Below are 23,177 nucleotides of genomic sequence, written 5' to 3'. Positions count from 1 at the left end.
AAATTGTTATTTAACTTCTCGTTGCATTTGTATAAATAACTCTTCCCCATTTTTCAGATTAAGTGTATAAGAGTTAAAAAAAGTTAAAAATCTAAAAGTGTCAAAATTTTCGCCCACCGTGGGGCTCGAACCCACGACCACAAGGTTAAGAGCCTTGCGCTCTACCAACTGAGCTAGACGGGCTTATAAAAGTTTGCCGTTTTAGAACTTAATATAGCTTTATTTACTGAATATATGATGAATATACTATCATACATACACAGCTAACTTTAATGGGAATACTTCATGGTCTTAATTAACGTAAGAATAAGTTAAATATTACACATGTATTCACTTTAAAAAGAGTTAAATATTAAATTATATTACACATTCATATAAAATGTTAGCAACATTATTTTTTTATATCTTTGTTGAGTCTTTAAATAGTTCTGCATAACCAAAAATCTAAATGTATTTTTAATATTGAGCTTGACATAGTGATCTATTTGAAATACCAAAATATTCAATCGCTGGTTTTGAGGGGACATAATAATACACACTAGTTAAGTATAACCATAATGCTGTCAAATGCTTATGAAGGAAACCCAGTTTTAACTTTCAACTGATGAAGCTGTTGTGGGGCAGACACAACTAGGCCTTGTGACAACCATTTAATTTGCATGGTAACTCCAAAACCAAAACAACATAGAAATTTCAGATGCTCAAGTAGTCGAGGGTTGTGAATGATGTTGTCTTTGGTGAGATGATGCTTGAAACTCTGGCAAAGCTTTGTATGTTTCATACAACCTACTCAGGGTAGGGAATTTGGACTGCAAAAACTCACAAAAATTGTAAAATGTTCATAATATGCAGAAGTGAAGAAAAGAGATGAGAAGAATTCTATATCCACTCTCAACCACTCAGGCTTGTGTACCAATATTTGTATATAATGAAACAAAAATATATTGAGAAATTGTAAGAACTATACTTGACCATATCAACACCAAACCTCTCAACTGACTGTTCTATGTCTGCTACCAAAAATACATCAGCCTGCATAATACAGTGTTTTCTTTGTTATATATATAGGCCTTTCTAGGGTTGGAAGTATAAGTTCAAAATAACACAAAATTTCACTGTTTCCAGCAAGATCATCACATTGTTCATTTGAGCATAGGAAACACTTTAAGTGAAAAAGATGAACATGAAAGTTTCATACAACCCACCATAACAGTTAAAAGGTAAAATTGGAGGGGAGATTTTTCTGCCAGACTGTGAGGAAAATGTAAAGAAAGTTCCATTTCCAATTTTTCCTTTCTCCATTCAATAAATAGACATCAAGAAATGTTTCAGGAATTGACATTGACCACACACAACAAGGAACAGATTCAAAATAAGGCTTCAAATCATGTTGAAGAAAACCATTATAGTAAGTAAAAAGAGAAAGAAGGCTTTAGCACAACCAGTTTATACCATACAGATACGTTCCCTGAGGCATATGTTGCAGCAAAATCCTTCAGTAGCTTTTCAAGAGCTGGACATAGTCCAAGTGAAAGTAAGAGAACTGAATAGATATAGAAAAAGTTGAGAAGGAAATAATAGTATAGAATATGCTTACCTGAGAAACCTTTGTTAATGGTAAATTGGGCCCATGGTTTTGATTCTGCACCAAACTTTTTCTCCATATCTTTCTGTAGAAAAATGTGTGTAAAAAATCCAAAATATTAGAGCATTATGGAATCCAATGATTTCAGATCAAATAATCAGAATGAATGTACCAGAAGAGAAAGCATGTGAAGAGGCTGTATACTGGAGTGAACAATACTTGCAACCTGTAAAATAATATAATAATCATCAGATAGTAGCCAAGCTATAGAAAGATTGTGTAACACATGATCTAGCTCCTTCTCATACATGAGTTTTAGTCTCATACTTAGCTGTATTAGATTTTTGTTACTTTTTTTTAAAGGATTTCACAAATATGTGTTGATCAATTATAAGAGTATAAGCATTATCAAATATTTGGAAACCTCTATGATGTTTAAGCATAAGAATTCACAACAAGATTTGCTTTTTCTCACTGAATTCCTTCACAAGATACCAAACCAGTAGGGTTATCAGTTAGAATCAATCTTGATTCAACACATTCACGTTAGAAATACAAATCAATCATCTTGAATTTTACCTGAAGATTGAGAGCTCTGAGCTGTGGACCAACTTGCAACAGTGGCTTCTGAGTATATTTTTCCTCCAAATGCTATCCATAAAGGTAAAAGTGAAAACACACAAAGTGGCAATTTGAATAACAGAATACCAAACCTAATCAGTGAGATGAATGATTGAAAAGATAGATACTTGAGCTTAAAAAAGTTAGTAGTTTTTCAGGTGGAATTGGGTAGAGAGTATTCAATATTTTCAGTGTCTATAGCATTAGACTTACCAGAATTATTGCATAAGAGTCTAAAACTACTATATTATCATCAACTAATACTGGAACATAGTGCAGAGGGTTCAATCTCTCGAATTATGAAATTTAAGCAGAAATGGAATTTTTTCAGTCAAACAAAATTTTCTAACCACTATTGAGTTTGGTTGGTAAAGCACTACATTTATTATTGAGCTCTGTATTCACCTGGACTGTACTACTGTCCTTTTTCTTGGTCTATTTCTTTGTACTCATGGAATTCCTAGTCATATCAGATCAAAAGAAAACAAAATCAATCACGAAACTAAAATTTTTGTTCTTGAGTCCAATCCAACTGAATAAAAAGAAGCAATGTTGTTATGAAGTTATTCTATCAAAATGGAACAAAACTAATTCAATTGGTGCGTTTGGTGTTCACCCATTAGAACTGGAGTTTTACTTTACTCTTCTTGATTTGATATTTAATGAAACCTTCATTAAACAGATTATTGAAAATCTGATTGAACAACAGTACCTAAAGCTCTGTGTCATAAAAAAAAGGGGTGAGGAAGGAACCTTTGAGGCATAAAGCAAAGCGGGTACGCCATGAGCAAGAGCTATAGCAGTAAGAATAGAGCTGGAGATTGGATGAAAATGGTGCATTTTTCTGCAGTGCAGGCAAGTTCAATAACAATAATTCAATTCAATTCATTCCAAAATTGAAAACATGACAGTGTTAGTGTTTGATGAAAACAAAGAACACAAATCAAAGAAGAATTACCCGGTTATCTAGGTCCATGTCTGATTCAGATGCTAAACCTATGTATCACTTACTTGTCTTATGTTTTCCCTAACAGTGTTTACATTTCAACCAATTTGTTCTTTATGAAGGAGACAACAAGCTAGTTTAATTATATTTTTGAAGACACAAATGCAAAAGTATTAATTCAATTCGGGTTTCCTAGATTTTAGAGAGAAATGATACTTTGATCAAGTTTTGTCTGATAAACTTTGAAAAAAAAATCATTTTTGATAAAAAAAAATCTTAAAACTATTATTTTGTTTTTTAACTTCCATAAAAAAATAAAAAATTACTCTCAATTTTGTCAATAAAATGTTTGTGTGTGCTATGTAACTACCAAACAATGCGTGGTGGTTAAGTTAAGTGGTAAACGCAGTACATGATGTTGAATACAAACAATTACACTATCCTGGCCATCATATCTAAAGATTTAAAACAGATCAAAACTGATAAATCAGAAAATTTTGGAAAACAGATGACTAAATGTGTTATATAAACTAACTTGTTCAACGTAATAATCTTGTAACAAAATGAACTGATCAATGCCTTCTGTTGTTAGTTTATTAATAAACCCAACATATTTTATTCCACTTAAATGTCTCAAATATATATACAAATGCAGTTAAACAACTAGATCATGCGACTTACTCAAATTTCAAACACAAATTAAATGTATTATAATGACATGCATCCTTATTCTCAACGGAACTATTACGATATTTGACATCCTTATTCGTTATAAATGTCATGAAACACTGACCAAGTTCCTCAAAACTGAAATTGACCATACCAAAAATCAATCATACATAGCATACAACATCACTGAAACCAATACTATACAACTACATGACATAAATGAAAGAACACGACATAATGAAAAACATAAATCAAACTACGAACTCTTAAAAAGAGTGCCAAAGTTTAAAGATCAATCAAAAACAATTTATGTATCAAACGCAATACAACTTTTTTCATAAATATAATATATACCTTCCTACAAATACAATTTAATATTAACATTTATCCATAAAATCTATATACATAACTAATGACACAATCCATATGAAAAAATTTGTATAAATACATTAAATGACCATGGAAAAAAAAATGGAAATATAGAACTTCATCATCGATGTCTAAGAATATCAATATCAAACTCATGAAGCTTTGTTCACTGTATTCATGGTGCTCCACCACACTTGTTCACAGCAAAAAAATAAATCTCTGTCTCTGTCGTGACTTGGTTCCATTTTTAGGGTTAGTTATATGTTTTACTTTTGAATTTATTCCTCCACAATATCTGTCCTAAATTTACGAACCCCATTGGTGATTATTTTTCTTCTTCGTGCAAAGACTGATGTTGCTTTACTTCTCATCCTCTTTTTTTTTTTCGATTTTGTTCTCTTTAATTCAAAGTTGACATTTACGGTGCTTTTTCGTTTATTGTGTGGTCAATGGTTAATGGTCATACAGGAATATACAAAAAGCTTGGGGGTGCAGAAAGAAATCTTGGAGGAGTAGTAAGAAAGCCCCAAACTTTAAAAAAATTTCTTAACCCTTCACCCAAGTTCAAAAGAAAGCTCACATTCCCCAACTGCCACCGGTGGAGTTCGACAGCGACACACGGTGGTTTAGGCGGCGGTAATAGCGACGACGATCGAGTGGTAGAAGAAGAAAATCGTTGACGAGGTTAGCGTTTCTTTCGACTACTTTAGCCATATTTGCCTTCTGTTTATCAATCGACAACACCGATCATTTGTTTCACTATTTGGGGTTTTGTGGTTTGGGAGTGTTGTGTGATTCAGTGAAAACAGTCGAAGCTATTCTTGTCTACATGTATGAGGTCGGTTACCAAAACGGAAGATGTCTTGAAAACTTGAAGACTGTTTGTTGAGTTCTTGTGAAACTCTGAAAATCAGGTTTTGATCTTCTTTTTTTTGTGATACTGTAAAAGCCATTTTGTATGCCTGGGTGGGGCATCTTTCTCAGTCGCTGTTTGGTTGACTTTTAGAGCTCTTCAATCGTAAAATCTTACTGTTGAAACTTCTATTCCTGCTTACTCTTGACTACCATATACTAACTTTATGAAATTTCTATTTTTTTATTCTAACCTTCTTTTAAGCATTTGAGTCCAACCAAGTATGAATGTGCTTACATTGATTTATTGGTTGAACGTACGACAGGAGATTGATCAGGAGTATGTGAGCAAGCGTGTTTATTTTGTTGTTTTTGTCAGTGGGTTTATGCTTATACTATTGGGTGGATTCTATGTTTTTGCTGTATTGATTTTAAGCTTGGGTTGAGAAAGGATTATAATACGTCTTTTGGGTTTTTTCTGTATTACACTGTTGCAAACTGTGTTAGTTGCAGTTGTGTAGACGCTAGAGAGTAGAGAGCTCATTGTTCCTTTATGTGCCAAGAATGGCTTAGCCTCCAATACACTAATAGGTAACCTCAAAGGACACTCAAAATTCATATCATGAGGATGGGGGCATGTGAATTTAGTACAATCACAGCTCCACAAATCACACCTAACGCTGTATTTGTGTGGGGACCTGGGAATCTGTCGTGTCTCTCTAACTCACCAAGTGCTGAAGCAGAAGATAGTGTCTTTAGCTAAAAGAAAATTCAGCACCTTCCGTCGTCTTGATGCCATTTTTTTCTAGCTTGCCTTAGTTCATCTATAATTGGATTCCTTTTACATCTTACTTCATCTTGTATCTGTTACACACATTTTAAAGCAATGATCCACTCATTCACTGATGTGCTAGATATGAACTAAACTTTAATTACCGTTTTCTGGAAGATCTTTTACACCAAAACTACAGCGAAAGACAAAAAAAAAATTAACTTTATATACAAATTATCAGTAGAAGCCTTTCAAGTATAACTACTAGTTAAATTTTTATTTGTCTTTGGGAACACCATTTTTTTATCAAGGGAAGTACTAGTTTATTTATTATACCAGTCTACAAAGTTTAAAATTTTCATACAACTCTTTCAAACTAGTTTAATCCCTTATCATCATAAAAAAAAAAAAAAAAAAAAAAAAACTTGTTTTAGTGGTTTGTGACATGGTAAGTATGATTCTAGCTGGGATGCTTCAAAATTTGAATTTTTGTTTAGACTAACTGTCATGAGCAACATAAACAAACATAAGGGTCATCTGGAGTGGCTATAAGAATCTTATGCACATGTTGAATGTGGATCAGAAGATGGGAGCAGAAAGATTGTGAGCCTACATGCACTCACCTACTAAATGATAAATCCCTACCCCCTACCCTTGTTTCTTTCCACTGCCCTCCATTCAATCAACTTATTATAAAATTGAATCAGATCAAATGAAAGAGACTTCTACAGCTATAAACAAGTATACACAATTATCTGGTTACAGAAAAAAAAAAGCTTAATGTTGTTAGTGTGCATTCATTATTTTCCTCATAAAGTGAAGTTATTATATTGTTTACATCAAGGTTATCAGACTCGAGAGTCTACGTAGACTCGTGAGAGCTTCGTAGACTCGACTCGTAGACCCAACTCGGAGACTCGTAAGAGTCTACTACACCCTACTTCATATGAAAAAGTGCATATAGTACCATACCAATTCAGAATTTAATCACCACATCACCACAATTAATGCAAATAGTAAATAATAGTTCAATAATTGTAAAATAACTTAATTTAACAAACATGATTGTTATATAAGTTCAAATTTCAACAAACACACAAGTTAATATGAATCAAAAATCATAAATAACTTCAACTTTTTGACCCCAATCCTCTACTTTTATCATCTACAACATTATCTTGCCAGTCTCACTTCCAGACATTATAAACCAGTCTCAATCAATTAAAAATCAAATAATTTAATTTTTAGAAAACCAAAAATAAAATAAATAAAAAGCAAAACTAGATATATTATATATATATATACACGTAACAGAACAACAACAAAAGCCAGAGAAAAAAAATGAAATAAAAAAACAAAGAAAGATATATAATATATTATATATGTAATGATCAGTAAAAGTAAAAAAAATGAAATAAAAAACAAAGAAAGATATATTATATACGTATGTCATTAATTCGAAAGAGGGAAAAGAGAAGAAGGGAACAACGACGCCACTGAACCAGCGACCCGACGGAGCTGCCACGCGAGGCGATCAGAGCTGCCGTGCGAGATGATCGGAGCTGCGACGTGAATGACCGGGGCTGAGATTTCGAAATAGGTAAACGTTTTCAAGTTCGATCTTCTCTTCTTCTTCGATTAGGGTTTTCGAGTTGGGTTTCGATCTCTATTTTTGCTTGGATTTTCGATTTGGGGCATTGGGGTTTTGGTTTGGGCTTAAAATCCGAAAGCCAACAACATGTTTTTGTGTCAATTCGTCTCGTTCTTCGAACTCGGTGACTCGCTCTCGAACTCGCGAGTTTGGTACGAGTCGACGAGTTTACTCCGAGTTCATTACGAGTTTGAAAAAAAACGAGTTTATATGCGAGTTAACCCGTGAACACTGTCATGACTCGCAGACTCGTACGGGTGTACGAGTCAACCCGCGAGTTTGATAACCATGGTTTACATAGTTTATATACAGAGGAATGTAAAAGAATAATAAATGGTATAACTTTGAAAGCATATTCTATCTGGTCTGAAGTGATTTTGTTTTACTTTATTCATTATATTCTTCTTCACTAATTCATAGGGTAGGCTCCTGTTTGGTGAAAATTTTAACGTAGGAGTTGCTTGATCAGTTTGTCCATGTTCTATAAATGGTTATCAGGTGTGTTTACCAGTAAAATGAATAGTGTGATGGTTGTAACAATCAATTAGGTATATGCCTAGCTATATTCAACACGTAAGAGATGACTATGATGTAGGTTGTACATGACGGATCCAACAACAGGACACAGCACATATGAATTATGATGATGATGACCTTCCTCATCACAAGCCCTCTAAGTTGAAAAATTGTTCTTTTAAATGGCAGAGAATGAACTCAAATTTATGCACCTGCTGAACTAAGGCAAGCTAGAAAAAAATGGCACCAAGACCAAGGAAGGTGCGGAATTTTCTTTTAGCTAACGACACTATCCTCTTTTAATTTATTCTTTTCTAGAAAAGAATAAGGAGATGAGGATGAGGCCCTGTATATCTTCATTCTGGAAAGGAGTTGGTAATGAATGGGGTGAGATGAAAGTGGCTAGGTTTTTAGGATGGTGGATTAAAGTAGAATCATTGTAAAAAGAAACATTTTATGTTTGACTGTGATTTGAATGAGATTTTATCTGCGCGAGTGAGATGGGTAATTAAAGTGAGTGGAAGGGTATGTCCTTTTGAAAGTAGTATTAAGATGTCCTTTTGAAAGTTTTCCCATTTGGATTCCCAAGTTGGTCAGCCAGTTAGTTGTCAGCCGGTTAGTTTCAAGCAAAACTCTTAGTTGTGATAGAAAGAACACTTGAGACTGCGACGTCGGAACCCTAGGCCGCCGCTGCCATTTCCGGTGAGACGTAATCACATAATCTCCATCCTGTTTTCTGCCGCGTTTCTCTGTGTGTGCGTATCATCCTCTCTCCCTCTTTCTCTGTTTCATTTCTTTCTCGATTTGGATTCGTTCTGAGGGTTATTGGGGCTGATTGGGTGTATTCTAATGGGTTGATGAAATCAAATGGAGTGGTGAAGCTGATATTTCCTCACGACTATTCGCATCATTCCTGAACTTTGGAAATTTGTGTTTGGTGATTGTGTATTTTGTTAGATTGTTTGATGATTTATTCGATTGTGAAATTCGTTTGTTTAATTAGCTGATTTGAATTGCTACTGAGTGATGTTGAAGAGGTTGAGTTTGGGGTGGGGTTTATCTGCAACGGTTATTTAAAATATGACGGTGATATATTGACCAAGACTGTCACAACAACTAAGTTGAGGCTTTGCATTGCCTCAACTGGCCTTCGAGAAGATTGATGATGAAGGCACTACACTAGGTGGTAATGTAAATCAAACCCCAAGTGGGAGAATTGTTAGAATTATGGTGCTTGATTTAGGGACCAAAATTTATCAAAGTTTTGACCAGGGACAAATTCCAATTTTGAGTCAAAGTTCAGTGACTAAAAACATACTTAACCCATTAAACAAATATTTCACTCATTTAGTTACACATTATTTAACACGAGAAGAAATTTAAAGAAATATACCTAAGCTGCACTACTCAAAAACTAAATAATTTATTATTTAGTCATTAGAAAGGTAGCTCCTATAATTTCCAATTAACTATAAATAATTAAAAATCAACAAGATATAAATGATATGGTACATAATACACTATCTCTACATATATGAATAACTCAATTATCCAAAGTAATGTGACTGAGTTCTCTAAGAAGAAAAAGGAAACAAGAAACCAAATGTTAATTCTTGTAAGAGGTTTTACACAATCATATCTAATAATCCTCAACTTACTAGGTTTCTATAAGAGAGTTTCAAAAGGGAATAGGTTGTCTGCTAGGCCATGATTCTATCTTCTCAAAAAATTTGGGAGGAACAACGCCATCAAAACCTTCCGTCAAGATTACCTTGTTGTCAGAAATGTAAAGCTTCATACCTTCTGAAATAGGATAAAAAACAAATAAAGAAGCTATCAGTAATCTTTTACTTACCATCATCAAACAACAAATAACATTTCAAGATGAGGATATTAAAGAACACATTGTTTGGAATATTGTCATATCATACCCTCCAATGCTTTTCTGACGTCAATAAAGATAAGAACATTGACATCTCGCCTCATACCTGGGAAAATCAAAATAAAAAAGATGAGTAATTGGTACACTGAGGAAGCAAGTCTAAGTGCCTAACTGTTAGAACCTAATGCTTCTAAGGAAATAGCTGAAACTACTTAAGATCGTGCTACACATTCGTACTTTCATATGCTAAAGTAATTTCATAGGATGATAGGGGTGACAGAACATAATAATTCCCATGTTAGCCAAGAGGAGTGATAGGAACTGAAATTTACTACTAATGTTTGATGAGAATTCATGGAACTGGCCTTGATTACAGTATTTAAATAGTATATCACGTTACCACTAATTACTTCTCCATCTGTTGGTAAACCACAAGAGAAATGAACATGCAATCTTTTCATGCGCTTCAGCCCAGATCCTAGAATTGATTCCAAGTTCTTTCTGTAGGTTCCATGCACACAAACTGCATGCAGTCACAAAATCAAGTAAATGAAACAAATAAAATATAAATACAGAAAGAGATAAAATTCACAGAATGAGTTGAAAAGGCAGATGTACAGATCTTAAGTAATTAGAATTTTGTTAATATAATACCAGGTTGTTGGAAAACACTAAGTTTGGTAACATATCCACCATTAAAGAGATAAATTTAAATTATAAATATGTACATAGCATCATAACATACAGAACTTAGTGTGTTGCTATGTACAGCGTTCATCATAGCTTGAGTCTAGTTAAAAAATTCCAAATCTAATGATTATGCACCTGGAACTTCTTCAGCTGAAAGGATTGGTTTCAATAAGCTTTCAGTTTCAACAGTCTGCAGATGAAAAGTCAATAATTGTATTGTAAGGGCAGATGGACAAAATTAAATGAATTCAAGATTCAAAAGTTCAACATAACACAAGTGACAACATTACTCTACTATTTTTAACTGCTAAAAAATTGGAAACAGAAGTATTAGTGAAACATATGCAAAAGACAAGCAACAGAATTTGGCAAGGCTGCGGACAACATAACAGGCATAATTTTTTCCCGTCACTTGACTGGAAATTTTAAAGATATATTAAGGGAATATGCAGCCCAGGGTTAAAAAAGGTTTAGCTCATTGACAATAGAAACCATTGATAATACTTATTATAAACATTTATTGGTGTTAGTATATCTCCATCAACCTTAAGGCATTGTTTAAACAGGTTGGAACAGGAAAAAGCATAATATACGAGTTCTGTTAGAAAAGCATAATATGTCTTGTATAGCTTAAAATGAGAACAGACCATAAGCCAAAGTGAATAGAATAAAACAGACTGTCCCATTTGATTATGTTCACATGCCTAGCTGCACTGTACAGTCTAAAGGCATAAAGAAACGAACTCACATGACAAATGTGTTATTTTCAGAACTGAGTAAAAATATTGTATCTAAAAGTACTTTGGACTTCATGTAACCATGAAAGAAATGAATATGTCATGGAAGTCATATTAGCGTTCTTATAAAGAAAACAAAAAACTCAGGAAGTTGACAAAGGAAAGAGAGTACAACACAAGACAGTAAGCATTATTGTTGAGTTTTTCATTAGCACGTTAACATGACAATGGCAATCGAAAATTTTAACAGGACATTAAATGCATAACCATATGTTGCATTCCAGAGTATAGAATTGATTCTTCAACACTTCAAAAGTAGATGGAATACATGAAGCTGTCACCGCTTGATAAAGAGGAATACCCTACCGTTACAGTGTGGCCTTGGTTTGCACGTATTAATAGTTCCCCATTCTCTTCCATGAGGCTAAACCGTTGCTTATTATCTCTTCGAACAGCCTAAGAGAGTAACCAAAAGATATTTTAGAATAAAATGTTTTTCTTTCAGTTAATTAGCATTATAATGAGATGGACTTACAACAAGTTGTTTACAAGAATGAAAAAATAAAACCAAATACAAATAGGTATAACTTAGACAAAAAGAGGTTATATAAGCATAAATAGTCATTCAAAGGCAACAGAAGCCACGTACAGTACTAAAAATTAAGTTGAAATTTAAGAGTAGGTCTAAACCACTAATATACTCAACATGTAAATTCTTTGCATGACAGAAAAATACCATGCTAATGTTCCTAGTCAATTTCTTAAATTATTAACTCATACCAGAATTAGTTGCTGAAAGCAGAAATGATAGATCAGGTACATTCTTAAGCTGTTAGCCATATTCTGACTACTTTTACAAGAGAAAGACAAATATCAATCTTCTAAAATTCTACAGAAGTGAGAAAGGATGCTAGTAAATAAATACAACGAATTTATCTTTGACACAATACAATGAAGTGATCTTTTATGCTTCATAACAATAAAAATTGAAGAGGTAATCTATTATCAACAATATGACAATCTTATAATTATATCCTTATTTTTTATATTTTCACCCATATGCTTCTTAGATAATGTGACTCAAGAATCTAACTACAAAATAAACGGTATTGACAAGGCAGGACAAAATTGGAATGCTGAAACAGAGAAATATATGAAAATATTTTACCTCCTTAATATCATCAACAGTGTGCGATCTCAATGGAATATTAGCAAATGTCTTCATATTCAGCTTTAGCAAATCATTAACTTTCACAAAACCATCATTTCGCATTTTCAAATTCAATTCAGATGCCATATGTCGCAAAATTCGTGTCCTGCACATATTAAACAGAGATAAATTGAGAGTATTTACTTCCTAGAAGATCAAGCACAAAACAGCTATGATGCTGAAATCTGAAAGCAAACAAATTCCATATGTTTCCCAAAGTTCTTTCCACACAGAAAAAGAATGACAATGCCACTGTATTTTTCAAACAAAAACAAAAAACAATTGATGAAACTCACATTTGGTAGCTATGAAGAAAGAAAACAAAGACAATGTTTATGAAAAATAAGAAATTATCAGAGAGAAGTAATGCTTACAGGAGCCTACCAAGAGCGTCGATTTTGTCCTTTCCTGAGCCACTCTCCCCACCACGCCCTCTTGTTTTTTCTCTATCATTTCTCATATCAAAAGCCTTTCCACGGCCACTGCCAAAATTGAACATAAAGATCAAAAAGCATAAAACCTCCTGCTTGATTCCATAATGGTAGCTACTGATTGAATTGATAAGTGTACATAATGTAAAGCAATCTATGACACAGAAACTTCTTAATAATATTGAATAACAATAATGAAGTAGGAATTCCATTACATTGCAGAAGATATAGTCAAAAAACAGAAAATTTAACAAAACCTATAATGAAGCTAGTTAAAACTTTGAAGAAGAGATGAAGGGATAGAAATCTAAAGTGAAGAGGGAGACCGGTACAGCCCTTAGAAGGAATACTAATTGATTTCATGCCTTCCTTCTCCTTTTACTGTTTTACATGCCTTAAATTCTTTTGATCCGCAGTTCCTCCCCCAAATCCAATCCACTTCCCTTGTTTTCAGCTACAAACGCAACTTGTCCTTGTAACAACCAGATAGAATCAGCACAAAACTCAACAGATACTCATTACCTCACCTCCCCCATGAAAAAAAAAGGACCTTGTCCTCAAGGTCAAAGTCAGGATAGTGCAGCCACAGGAAGGAGCACACTCCCAAATTAACTTTTGTTATGTCAAGCCCATTCCACTAGTCGTGTCTGTTAGAATTATGGTGCTTGATTTAGTCCCACATCGCTTAGAATAGTGAGTTGTGGTTCTCTATTTTACTATATAAGAGACTCTATGTAAAGCTTTAAGATACACCAAAAATACAAATACTTTCTAGTGTAGTCGTGGACGTAGGCATACACATTGTAGCCGAACCACGTTAAATTCTCTGTGTCTATTTTTCTCTCCTTTATTCTTTCCTTTATTGCCTTGTTCCTAACAATTGGTATCAAGAGCCATTTTTCTTAGTATGCTCTGTGGTTGCAGCATTGTCTGATCTTCCACATCAGAAAAGATTTGGTTTCTATTTTTTTCTTCTTGGGGATCTCAGTTTAGAGAAGCAGCAGGAGCTTTGGTCAAAGGCAGCAGAAGCTTTGGTCAAAGGCAGCAGGAGCTTTGGTCAAAAGCCGCAGCAGGAGCTTTGGTCAAAAGCCGCAGCAGGAGCTTTCGTCAAAGCAGCAAGACCAATGGCATTGGAAGAAGGGAAGGTGAGGATTGAGAAGTTTGATGGCAATGACTTCGGGTTCTGGAAGATGCAGATAGAGGACTACCTGTATCAGAAGAAGTTGTATCTACCCTTAACAGGGCAGAAGCCAACTGACATGGAGCAGGCGGAATGGGATTTGTTAGATCGGCAGACACTCGGTGTAATCCGATTGACATTAGCCAAGAATGTTGCGTTCAACATCATGAACGAGAACACAACCGTAGATTTGATGAAGGCATTGTCAAATATGTATGAGAAGCCATCTGCAGCCAATAAAGTGTATTTGATTCGCAGACTAGTCAACCTAAAAATGGGTGAAGGTAACTCGATTACTAATCATATTAGTGAATTCAATACAATTATTGCGCAGTTGACATCAGTGCAGATAACATTTGATGATGAGGTGAAAGCATTAATTTTATTATCATCTCTTCCGGAAAGTTGGAGTGCAACTGTTACTGCAGTTAGTAATTCTGCAAGTAATAGTAAGTTGAAGCTTGATAACATCCGTGACTTGATCTTAAGCGAAGATGTTCGCAGGAAAAGTTCAGGGGAATCTTCCAGTTCTAGTTCCGGTTCAGCATTGAGTACTGAAACTAGAGGAAGAAGTAGCCAGAAAGGTCGTAATCAAGGCCGAGGCAGATCAAAGTCTAGAGAGAAATCAAAACCAAAATTCCGGAATGATATCACTTGTTGGAATTGTCAGAAAAGGGGTCACTTTACAAATCAATGTAGGGCTCCAAGGAAGAACAACAACAACAAGAGGCAAGATAGTGATCAATCAGCAAATGCAGCAACTGATGAAATTGAAGATGCACTATTATGTAGTCTAGATTGTTCTATTGATTCATGGATTATGGACTCAGGTGCGTCATTTCATACTACACCTTCTTTAGAACTATTATCTAACTATGTTCCAGGAAAGTTTGGGAAGGTCTACCTTGCAAATGGAAAATCTCTTGATATTATAGGAAGAGGTGATATCAATATCAGAACCTCTAATGGAAGTGTGTGGACTTTGAATAATGTCAGACATATTCCTGCCTTAAAGAGAAACTTAATATCTATAGCGGAGTTGGATGATAAAGGTCATTACACCACCTTTGGAGATGGAAACTGGAAAGTAATGAAAGGTAATCTTGTTGTTGCTCGTGGAAAGAAGCGAGGATCTCTTTACATGATTGCAGATGAGGATATGATATCAGTTGCAGAAGTTGGCAACAGTTCCTCTTTGTGGCATCAGAGACTTGGGCATATGAGTGAGAAAGGAATGAAGCTCATGGTCTCAAAAGGTAAAATACCTAACTTGAAGCATGTTGACGTTGGACCTTGCGAACATTGTATCTTTGGAAAGTAGAAAAAGGTTAGCTTCTCCAAAACAAGTAAGTCGTCTAAAGTTGAAAGACTTGCACTAGTGCATACAGATGTTTGGGGGCCAGCTCCAGTGAAATCTCTTGGAGGTTCACAGTATTACGTAACCTTCATTGATGACTCTACAAGAAAGGTATGGGTTTATTTTCTTAAAAATAAATCTGATGTGTTTTGTGTGTTTAAAAGGTGGAAACAGGAGGTTGAGACTCAAACAGGTTTAAAGATTAAATGTTTGAAGTCTGATAATGGTGGAGAATATGACAGTAATCAATTCAAGGAGTTTTGTTCAGAGAATGGGATCAGAATGATCAAGACGGTTCCAGGAACACCAGAACAAAACGGTGTGGCAGAAAGAATGAACAGAACCTTGAATGAAAGGGCAAGATGTATGAGAATCCAGTCAGGATTACCCAAGGTATTTTGGGCAGATGCAATAAGCACAGCAGCCTATCTCATAAACAGAGGACCATCAGTTCCTTTAGGCTATCAGTTACCTGAAGAAGTATGGTCTGGAAATGAGGTAAACCTTTCACATCTGAAAGTTTTTGGTTGTGCTTCATATATTTTGTTGAACTCTAATAGTAGAGATAAATTGGACCCCAAGGCAAAGCGATGCTATTTTCATTGGCTATGGATCTGACATGTATGGCTACAGGTTTTGGGATGACCAAAACAAGAAAATTATCAGAAGTAGAAATGATACTTTTAATGAAAACATGTTCTATAAGGACAGGACTGCAGAATTTTCAAATGCAAATAAAAAGTCAGAGCAGGTATCATTAGAAGAAGTTTCAGAAAGTGATGTAGCCAACAGAAGGCAGAATACAGAAGTAGAGCCTGAGTCAGAGCCCGAGTCAGAGTTTGGGTCAGAACCTGAACAGATAGTAGAGTCAGTAACTCCTGAATTACCGACTAGAAGGTCTAGCAGAACCATTGTAGCACCACAAAGGTACTCCCCTTCATTGCATTACTTGTTGTTGACTGATGCTGGTGAGCCAGAGCATTTTGCTGAGGCTATGCAGGGAGGTGAATCTATTAAGTGGGAGCTAGCAATGGAAGATGAGATAAAGTCTCTTCAAAAGAATAAGACATGGTCTTTAACCAAGCTTCCAGAAGGAAAGAAGGTTTTGCAAAACAGGTGGGTCTATCGGTTAAAAGAAGAACCAGATGGCAGCAAACGATATAAGGCCAGACTCGTAGTGAAAGGGTTCCAACAGAGACAAGGAATTGACTTCACAGAAATTTTCTCTCCTATTGTCAAGATGACTACCATCAGAGTTATCTTGAGTATAGTAGCTGCAGAAAATCTTCATCTGGAGCAGTTAGATGTGAAAACTGCATTCCTACATGGAGATCTTGAGGAAGAAATCTTTATGGCACAACCAAAAGGTTTTGAAGTACAAGGCAAATAAAATCTTGTATGCAAGCTTCATAAAAGTTTGTATGGGTTGAAACAAGCACCGCGACAATGGTATAAGAAGTTTAATGAGTTTATGAGAAACTCAGGATTTCACAGATGTGAAGAAGATCATTGTTGTTATGTGAAGAAATATATTGATAGTTATATCATTCTTGCCTTGTATGTTGATGACATGTTGATTGCTGGTGCTAATATGGCAGAAATTGACAGGTTGAAGAAACAATTGTCAGAAAATTTTGAAATGAAGGATCTTGGTCCAGCCAAGCAAATTCTTGGTATGAGAATTTCCAGGGATAGATCTAAAGGTATTCTAAATTTATCTTAGGAAAAATATATAGAAAAGTTGCTTAGTAGGTTCAATGTTGGAAATGCTAAAACCAGGAATACACCTTTGGGAACTCACTTAAAGTTCTCAAAAAGGCAATCTTCTCAGACAGAGGAAGAAGAAAATCACATGTCTAAAGTGCCATATGCATCTGCAGTAGGGAGCTTTATATTGTTGACGCAGTAACATAAAACTTTAATTAATTGAATTCTACAATGTACTTACGATTGATTCTGTAAAACATTGAATTTCCCTAATAAAATGTCTTATTGTATGGATCTACAGCATAAAAGATATAAATTAACATACAACTTTTTTTTTAAAAAAAGTAATAAATATTAAAAATTAACACTTAAGAAAAAGAAATGTGTTATTGGGGTAATTTTTATAGGTCATTAATAAAAAGTTGAAAATGTTGCGATGATAAGGACTAATTTGCAATTTAATATTTCTCTACTGTGCAAAATCTTCTTTCAGGTTCCATTCTTCTGTCTCTCTCTGCAATCTCCAATTCCAATCCATGTTTGCTTCGGTGAGCAACAGCAGCAGCATCAATATATTACGCCGCTGCGCTCTCCTCCGTCCACGTGTCCTCACTCTTGAATTTTGCTCTCTCCTGCACAGGTTCGGTGCTTCAGCTCCGATGGACAATGGCAGCAACAACCGCTTTTCCTCCTACGCTCACGCCTCTTCCAGGTTGCTTCTCATATCTCCTTCACCTTCCTCCAAACTCACCAATTCCCTTTCTCTTTTCTCTTCCCCAAATGCCTCTGTTCAAATTTTTGTGAATTTCGAAGGATTTGTTTGGTTTAGGGAATGTGATTGTGAATCGAATGCTTAGATGATGTTATCAATGTAGCTACATGCAATGAGAAACTACGTCGTTTTTCGTATTTGGAAATGACGGTTATATCATTGTGTTGGAGATTGCCATCTTTTTGTTGTGGATGAATTCTTGTGATTGAACATTTTGATGTTTTCACCACTCAAGGAGGTGAAATAGAGGCGTTTTGTTGGCTTTGCATGGTTGGTGATTCAAAGCTTCTCTTGGACATTGATGCAGTTATCTTGGAGTATTCTAGTGTACAAAACTTTTGAGGATTGAAGCTCAAGATTTGCGGTTTCATTGGTCTGTATACATAAAGCAGGAGGTTTTATGCTTTTTGATCTTTATGTTCAATTTTGGCAGTGGCCGTGGAAAGGCTTTTGATATGAGAAATGATAGAGAAAAAACAAGAGGGCGTGGTGGGGAGAGTGGCTCAGGAAAGGACAAAATCGACGCTCTTGGTAGGCTCCTGTAAGCATTACTTCTCTCTGATAATTTCTTATTTTTCATAAACATTGTCTTTGTTTTCTTTCTTCACAGCTACCAAATGTGAGTTTCATCAATTGTTTTTTGTTTTTGTTTGAAAAATACAGTGGCATTGTCATTCTTTTTCTGTGTGGAAAGAACTTTGGGAAACATATGGAATTTGTTTGCTTTCAGATTTCAGCATCATAGCTGTTTTGTGCTTGATCTTCTAGGAAGTAAATACTCTCAATTTATCTCTGTTTAATATGTGCAGGACACGAATTTTGCGACATATGGCATCTGAATTGAATTTGAAAATGCGAAATGATGGTTTTGTGAAAGTTAATGATTTGCTAAAGCTGAATATGAAGACATTTGCTAATATTCCATTGAGATCGCACACTGTTGATGATATTAAGGAGGTAAAATATTTTCATATATTTCTCTGTTTCAGCATTCCAATTTTGTCCTGCCTTGTCAATACCGTTTATTTTGTAGTTAGATTCTTGAGTCACATTATCTAAGAAGCATATGGGTGAAAATATAAAAAATAAGGATATAATTATAAGATTGTCATATTGTTGATAATAGATTACCTCTTCAATTTTTATTGTTATGAAGCATAAAAGATCACTTCATTGTATTGTGTCAAAGATAAATTCGTTGTATTTATTTACTAGCATCCTTTCTCACTTCTGTAGAATTTTAGAAGATTGATATTTGTCTTTCTCTTGTAAAAGTAGTCAGAATATGGCTAACAGCTTAAGAATGTACCTGATCTATCATTTCTGCTTTCAGCAACTAATTCTGGTATGAGTTAATAATTTAGGAAATTGACTAGGAACATTAGCATGGTATTTTTCTGTCATGCAAAGAATTTACATGTTGAGTATATTAGTGGTTTAGACCTACTCTTAAATTTCAACTTAATTTTTAGTACTGTACGTGGCTTCTGTTGCCTTTGAATGACTATTTATGCTTATATAACCTCTTTTTGTCTAAGTTATACCTATTTGTATTTGGTTTTATTTTTTCATTCTTGTAAACAACTTGTTGTAAGTCCATCTCATTATAATGCTAATTAACTGAAAGAAAAACATTTTATTCTAAAATATCTTTTGGTTACTCTCTTAGGCTGTTCGAAGAGATAATAAGCAACGGTTTAGCCTCATGGAAGAGAATGGGGAACTATTAATACGTGCAAACCAAGGCCACACTGTAACGGTAGGGTATTCCTCTTTATCAAGCGGTGACAGCTTCATGTATTCCATCTACTTTTGAAGTGTTGAAGAATCAATTCTATACTCTGGAATGCAACATATGGTTATGCATTTAATGTCCTGTTAAAATTTTCGATTGCCATTGTCATGTTAACGTGCTAATGAAAAACTCAACAATAATGCTTACTGTCTTGTGTTGTACTCTCTTTCCTTTGTCAACTTCCTGAGTTTTTTGTTTTCTTTATAAGAACGCTAATATGACTTCCATGACATATTCATTTCTTTCATGGTTACATGAAGTCCAAAGTACTTTTAGATACAATATTTTTACTCAGTTCTGAAAATAACACATTTGTCATGTGAGTTCGTTTCTTTATGCCTTTAGACTGTACAGTGCAGCTAGGCATGTGAACATAATCAAATGGGACAGTCTGTTTTATTCTATTCACTTTGGCTTATGGTCTGTTCTCATTTTAAGCTATACAAGACATATTATGCTTTTCTAACAGAACTCGTATATTATGCTTTTTCCTGTTCCAACCTGTTTAAACAATGCCTTAAGGTTGATGGAGATATACTAACACCAATAAATGTTTATAATAAGTATTATCAATGGTTTCTATTGTCAATGAGCTAAACCTTTTTTAACCCTGGGCTGCATATTCCCTTAATATATCTTTAAAATTTCCAGTCAAGTGACGGGAAAAAATTATGCCTGTTATGTTGTCCGCAGCCTTGCCAAATTCTGTTGCTTGTCTTTTGCATATGTTTCACTAATACTTCTGTTTCCAATTTTTTAGCAGTTAAAAATAGTAGAGTAATGTTGTCACTTGTGTTATGTTGAACTTTTGAATCTTGAATTCATTTAATTTTGTCCATCTGCCCTTACAATACAATTATTGACTTTTCATCTGCAGACTGTTGAAACTGAAAGCTTATTGAAACCAATCCTTTCAGCTGAAGAAGTTCCAGGTGCATAATCATTAGATTTGGAATTTTTTAACTAGACTCAAGCTATGATGAACGCTGTACATAGCAACACACTAAGTTCTGTATGTTATGATGCTATGTACATATTTATAATTTAAATTTATCTCTTTAATGGTGGATATGTTACCAAACTTAGTGTTTTCCAACAACCTGGTATTATATTAACAAAATTCTAATTACTTAAGATCTGTACATCTGCCTTTTCAACTCATTCTGTGAATTTTATCTCTTTCTGTATTTATATTTTATTTGTTTCATTTACTTGATTTTGTGACTGCATGCAGTTTGTGTGCATGGAACCTACAGAAAGAACTTGGAATCAATTCTAGGATCTGGGCTGAAGCGCATGAAAAGATTGCATGTTCATTTCTCTTGTGGTTTACCAACAGATGGAGAAGTAATTAGTGGTAACGTGATATACTATTTAAATACTGTAATCAAGGCCAGTTCCATGAATTCTCATCAAACATTAGTAGTAAATTTCAGTTCCTATCACTCCTCTTGGCTAACATGGGAATTATTATGTTCTGTCACCCCTATCATCCTATGAAATTACTTTAGCATATGAAAGTACGAATGTGTAGCACGATCTTAAGTAGTTTCAGCTATTTCCTTAGAAGCATTAGGTTCTAACAGTTAGGCACTTAGACTTGCTTCCTCAGTGTACCAATTACTCATCTTTTTTATTTTGATTTTCCCAGGTATGAGGCGAGATGTCAATGTTCTTATCTTTATTGACGTCAGAAAAGCATTGGAGGGTATGATATGACAATATTCCAAACAATGTGTTCTTTAATATCCTCATCTTGAAATGTTATTTGTTGTTTGATGATGGTAAGTAAAAGATTACTGATAGCTTCTTTATTTGTTTTTTATCCTATTTCAGAAGGTATGAAGCTTTACATTTCTGACAACAAGGTAATCTTGACGGAAGGTTTTGATGGCGTTGTTCCTCCCAAATTTTTTGAGAAGATAGAATCATGGCCTAGCAGACAACCTATTCCCTTTTGAAACTCTCTTATAGAAACCTAGTAAGTTGAGGATTATTAGATATGATTGTGTAAAACCTCTTACAAGAATTAACATTTGGTTTCTTGTTTCTTTTTTCTTCTTAGAGAACTCAGTCACATTATTTTGGATAATTGAGTTATTCATATATGTAGAGATAGTGTATTATGTACCATATCATTTATATCTTGTTGATTTTTAATTATTTATAGTTAATTGGAAATTATAGGAGCTACCTTTCTAATGACTAAATAATAAATTATTTAGTTTTTGAGTAGTGCAGCTTAGGTATATTTCTTTAAATTTCTTCTCGTGTTAAATAATGTGTAACTAAATGAGTGAAATATTTGTTTAATGGGTTAAGTATGTTTTTAGTCACTGAATTTTGACTCAAAATTGGAATTTGTCCCTGGTCAAAACTTTGATAAATTTTGGTCCCTAAACTTTAAAAATGAATGAATATAATTATTTTAACCTAATTTTGTTAACTTTTTTTTTTCTCGTTTTGAACGCATTTCTCAGTAAATATTGAGTCGAGAATGTGTCAAACGACGTAAACAACTCTAATATTTACTGAGAAATGTGTTCGAAACTTAAAAAAGAATTAACAAAATTGGGTTAAAAGGATTATATTCATTCATTTTTAAAGTTTAGGGACCAAAATTTATCAAAGTTTCGACTAGGGACGAATTTCAATTTTGGACTAAAGTTCAGGGACTAAAAACATACTTAATCCTTGTTTAATTTAATTGGGATGCATTGACAGAATCTCTATCATCGAAAACATAAAAAATTGTGTTGATAATGTAAATAATTTTTATCATTGTTTCTTCATGGATGATAGAGCATAATAAGATTAATTTTTAAAATAATTCTCTTAAAAAAATTCATAGAATTTTGTTTAATAAATTTAAGATTGGAAATGTATCAAAATTGTAGTATTTTTAAATGTATATTTCACAAATCATTTTGTAAAAGTATATTTAGGCCATTTCCATACTTGCATTGAAAAGTCACCACCTAGGCGTCATTTATGTAGAGATTTGGTTAACAATTTATTCCGCTTAGAGTGTTAATACTATATGGATACATTTGGTAGCTAGGATAAGATATTTGTTACAGGAAAAGTATCTATTATGTCATCCCATAAGAGTAGAATAATCAACACATAAAATAAATTTGTTTAATCAGTTGTTTGATATATTTACCTATGATCATTTTATATTTCTCAAATTTTTTGAAGTTTGATAAGAAAAAAAATCGTGTAAGTATTGAAGTGAATAAGCTAAATTTAAAATTTTAATTAATCATGTTTCTTTTATTTTTTTTATATAAATATTTACAAAAAATTCACGCAATATTGATTTGCCTCACATTTGATAGGTCAAAAGTAAGTTGGATTAAGGTGACTGTATAAGATTTGTGAGTTAATGGATATTGAACACCCTGTATAATTCCGGATTTGCAAAGTAGTTCA

At 34.0% G+C, this 23,177-nt stretch overlaps 3 protein-coding genes and 1 non-coding gene across 17 annotated transcripts; 1 reads left to right on the top strand and 3 right to left on the bottom strand.

Moving 5' to 3' along the window:
- Positions 1-110: 110 nt before the first annotated feature.
- On the bottom strand, positions 111-183 carry TRNAK-CUU. The gene has a single exon. It is a non-coding gene; the product is annotated as a tRNA-Lys (tRNA).
- Positions 184-375: 192 nt separating this feature from the next.
- LOC114165049 (glutathione S-transferase 1-like) lies at positions 376-3,285 on the bottom strand. 5 transcript variants are annotated; one of them, XM_028049694.1, is made up of 8 exons: positions 3,165-3,285; positions 2,960-3,050; positions 2,165-2,236; positions 1,758-1,811; positions 1,598-1,670; positions 1,458-1,513; positions 968-1,032; positions 376-809 (listed from the first exon to the last, which is right to left on the bottom strand). In XM_028049694.1, the coding sequence occupies exons 2-8, from the start codon at positions 3,044-3,046 to the stop codon at positions 791-793; spliced, it is 426 nt and encodes a 141-aa protein (XP_027905495.1). In that variant the 5' UTR covers positions 3,047-3,050; positions 3,165-3,285; the 3' UTR covers positions 376-790. The 5 variants fall into 5 exon arrangements, with proteins under 5 accessions (XP_027905495.1, XP_027905498.1, XP_027905493.1 ...); XM_028049696.1 differs by having other exon boundaries at positions 719-809; positions 1,453-1,513; positions 3,165-3,280; XM_028049697.1 differs by lacking the exon at positions 968-1,032 and having other exon boundaries at positions 1,453-1,513; positions 3,165-3,283.
- A 1,381-nt stretch (positions 3,286-4,666) lies between these two features.
- Positions 4,667-21,902, top strand: LOC114165046 (tRNA 2'-phosphotransferase 1-like). 9 transcript variants are annotated; one of them, XM_028049683.1, is made up of 10 exons: positions 4,673-4,874; positions 17,669-17,723; positions 17,816-17,887; positions 18,381-18,488; positions 18,757-18,904; positions 19,617-19,706; positions 20,620-20,674; positions 20,977-21,099; positions 21,394-21,450; positions 21,579-21,902. In XM_028049683.1, exons 3-10 carry the CDS (start codon positions 17,835-17,837, stop codon positions 21,701-21,703), a joined length of 759 nt encoding a protein of 252 aa, XP_027905484.1. In that variant the 5' UTR covers positions 4,673-4,874; positions 17,669-17,723; positions 17,816-17,834; the 3' UTR covers positions 21,704-21,902. The 9 variants fall into 9 exon arrangements, with proteins under 9 accessions (XP_027905481.1, XP_027905484.1, XP_027905486.1 ...); XM_028049682.1 differs by lacking the exon at positions 4,673-4,874 and adding an exon at positions 7,197-7,414; XM_028049681.1 differs by lacking the exon at positions 4,673-4,874 and adding an exon at positions 17,143-17,171.
- LOC114165047 (tRNA 2'-phosphotransferase 1-like) lies at positions 9,572-13,099 on the bottom strand. 2 transcript variants are annotated; one of them, XM_028049688.1, is made up of 7 exons: positions 12,875-13,099; positions 12,459-12,606; positions 11,657-11,746; positions 10,689-10,743; positions 10,264-10,386; positions 9,913-9,969; positions 9,572-9,784 (listed from the first exon to the last, which is right to left on the bottom strand). In XM_028049688.1, the coding sequence occupies exons 1-7, from the start codon at positions 12,997-12,999 to the stop codon at positions 9,660-9,662; spliced, it is 723 nt and encodes a 240-aa protein (XP_027905489.1). In that variant the 5' UTR covers positions 13,000-13,099; the 3' UTR covers positions 9,572-9,659. The 2 variants fall into 2 exon arrangements, with proteins under 2 accessions (XP_027905489.1, XP_027905490.1); XM_028049689.1 differs by having other exon boundaries at positions 12,885-12,986.
- Positions 21,903-23,177: the final 1,275 nt, after the last annotated feature.

This window comes from Vigna unguiculata, chromosome 10, assembly GCF_004118075.2.
Source record: "Vigna unguiculata cultivar IT97K-499-35 chromosome 10, ASM411807v1, whole genome shotgun sequence".
In the NCBI taxonomy this organism is placed as follows: Eukaryota; Viridiplantae; Streptophyta; class Magnoliopsida; order Fabales; family Fabaceae; genus Vigna; species Vigna unguiculata.
The sequence above is the reverse complement of the archived record's forward strand: the minus strand, read 5'-3'. Positions and strand labels throughout refer to the sequence as shown.

Coding starts and splice junctions, on each gene's coding strand:
- LOC114165046 (XM_028049680.1), top strand. CDS start 17,712: ATGTTTGCTTCGGTGAGCAACAGCAGCAGCATCAATATATTACGCCGC. Junction 21,100..21,393: donor AGATGGAGAAGTAATTAGTG/GTAACGTGATAT, acceptor TGATTTTCCCAG/GTATGAGGCGAGATGTCAAT. Junction 21,451..21,578: donor CGTCAGAAAAGCATTGGAGG/GTATGATATGAC, acceptor ATCCTATTTCAG/AAGGTATGAAGCTTTACATT.
- LOC114165049 (XM_028049692.1), bottom strand. CDS start 3,046: ATGCACCATTTTCATCCAATCTCCAGCTCTATTCTTACTGCTATAGCT. Junction 2,237..2,959: donor CTTTGCTTTATGCCTCAAAG/GTTCCTTCCTCA, acceptor CTTTATGGATAG/CATTTGGAGGAAAAATATAC. Junction 1,514..1,597: donor CATTAACAAAGGTTTCTCAG/GTAAGCATATTC, acceptor GACTATGTCCAG/CTCTTGAAAAGCTACTGAAG.
- LOC114165047 (XM_028049688.1), bottom strand. CDS start 12,999: ATGTTCAATTTTGGCAGTGGCCGTGGAAAGGCTTTTGATATGAGAAAT. Junction 11,747..12,458: donor CTGTTGATGATATTAAGGAG/GTAAAATATTTT, acceptor TTACTCTCTTAG/GCTGTTCGAAGAGATAATAA. Junction 9,970..10,263: donor AGATGGAGAAGTAATTAGTG/GTAACGTGATAT, acceptor TGATTTTCCCAG/GTATGAGGCGAGATGTCAAT.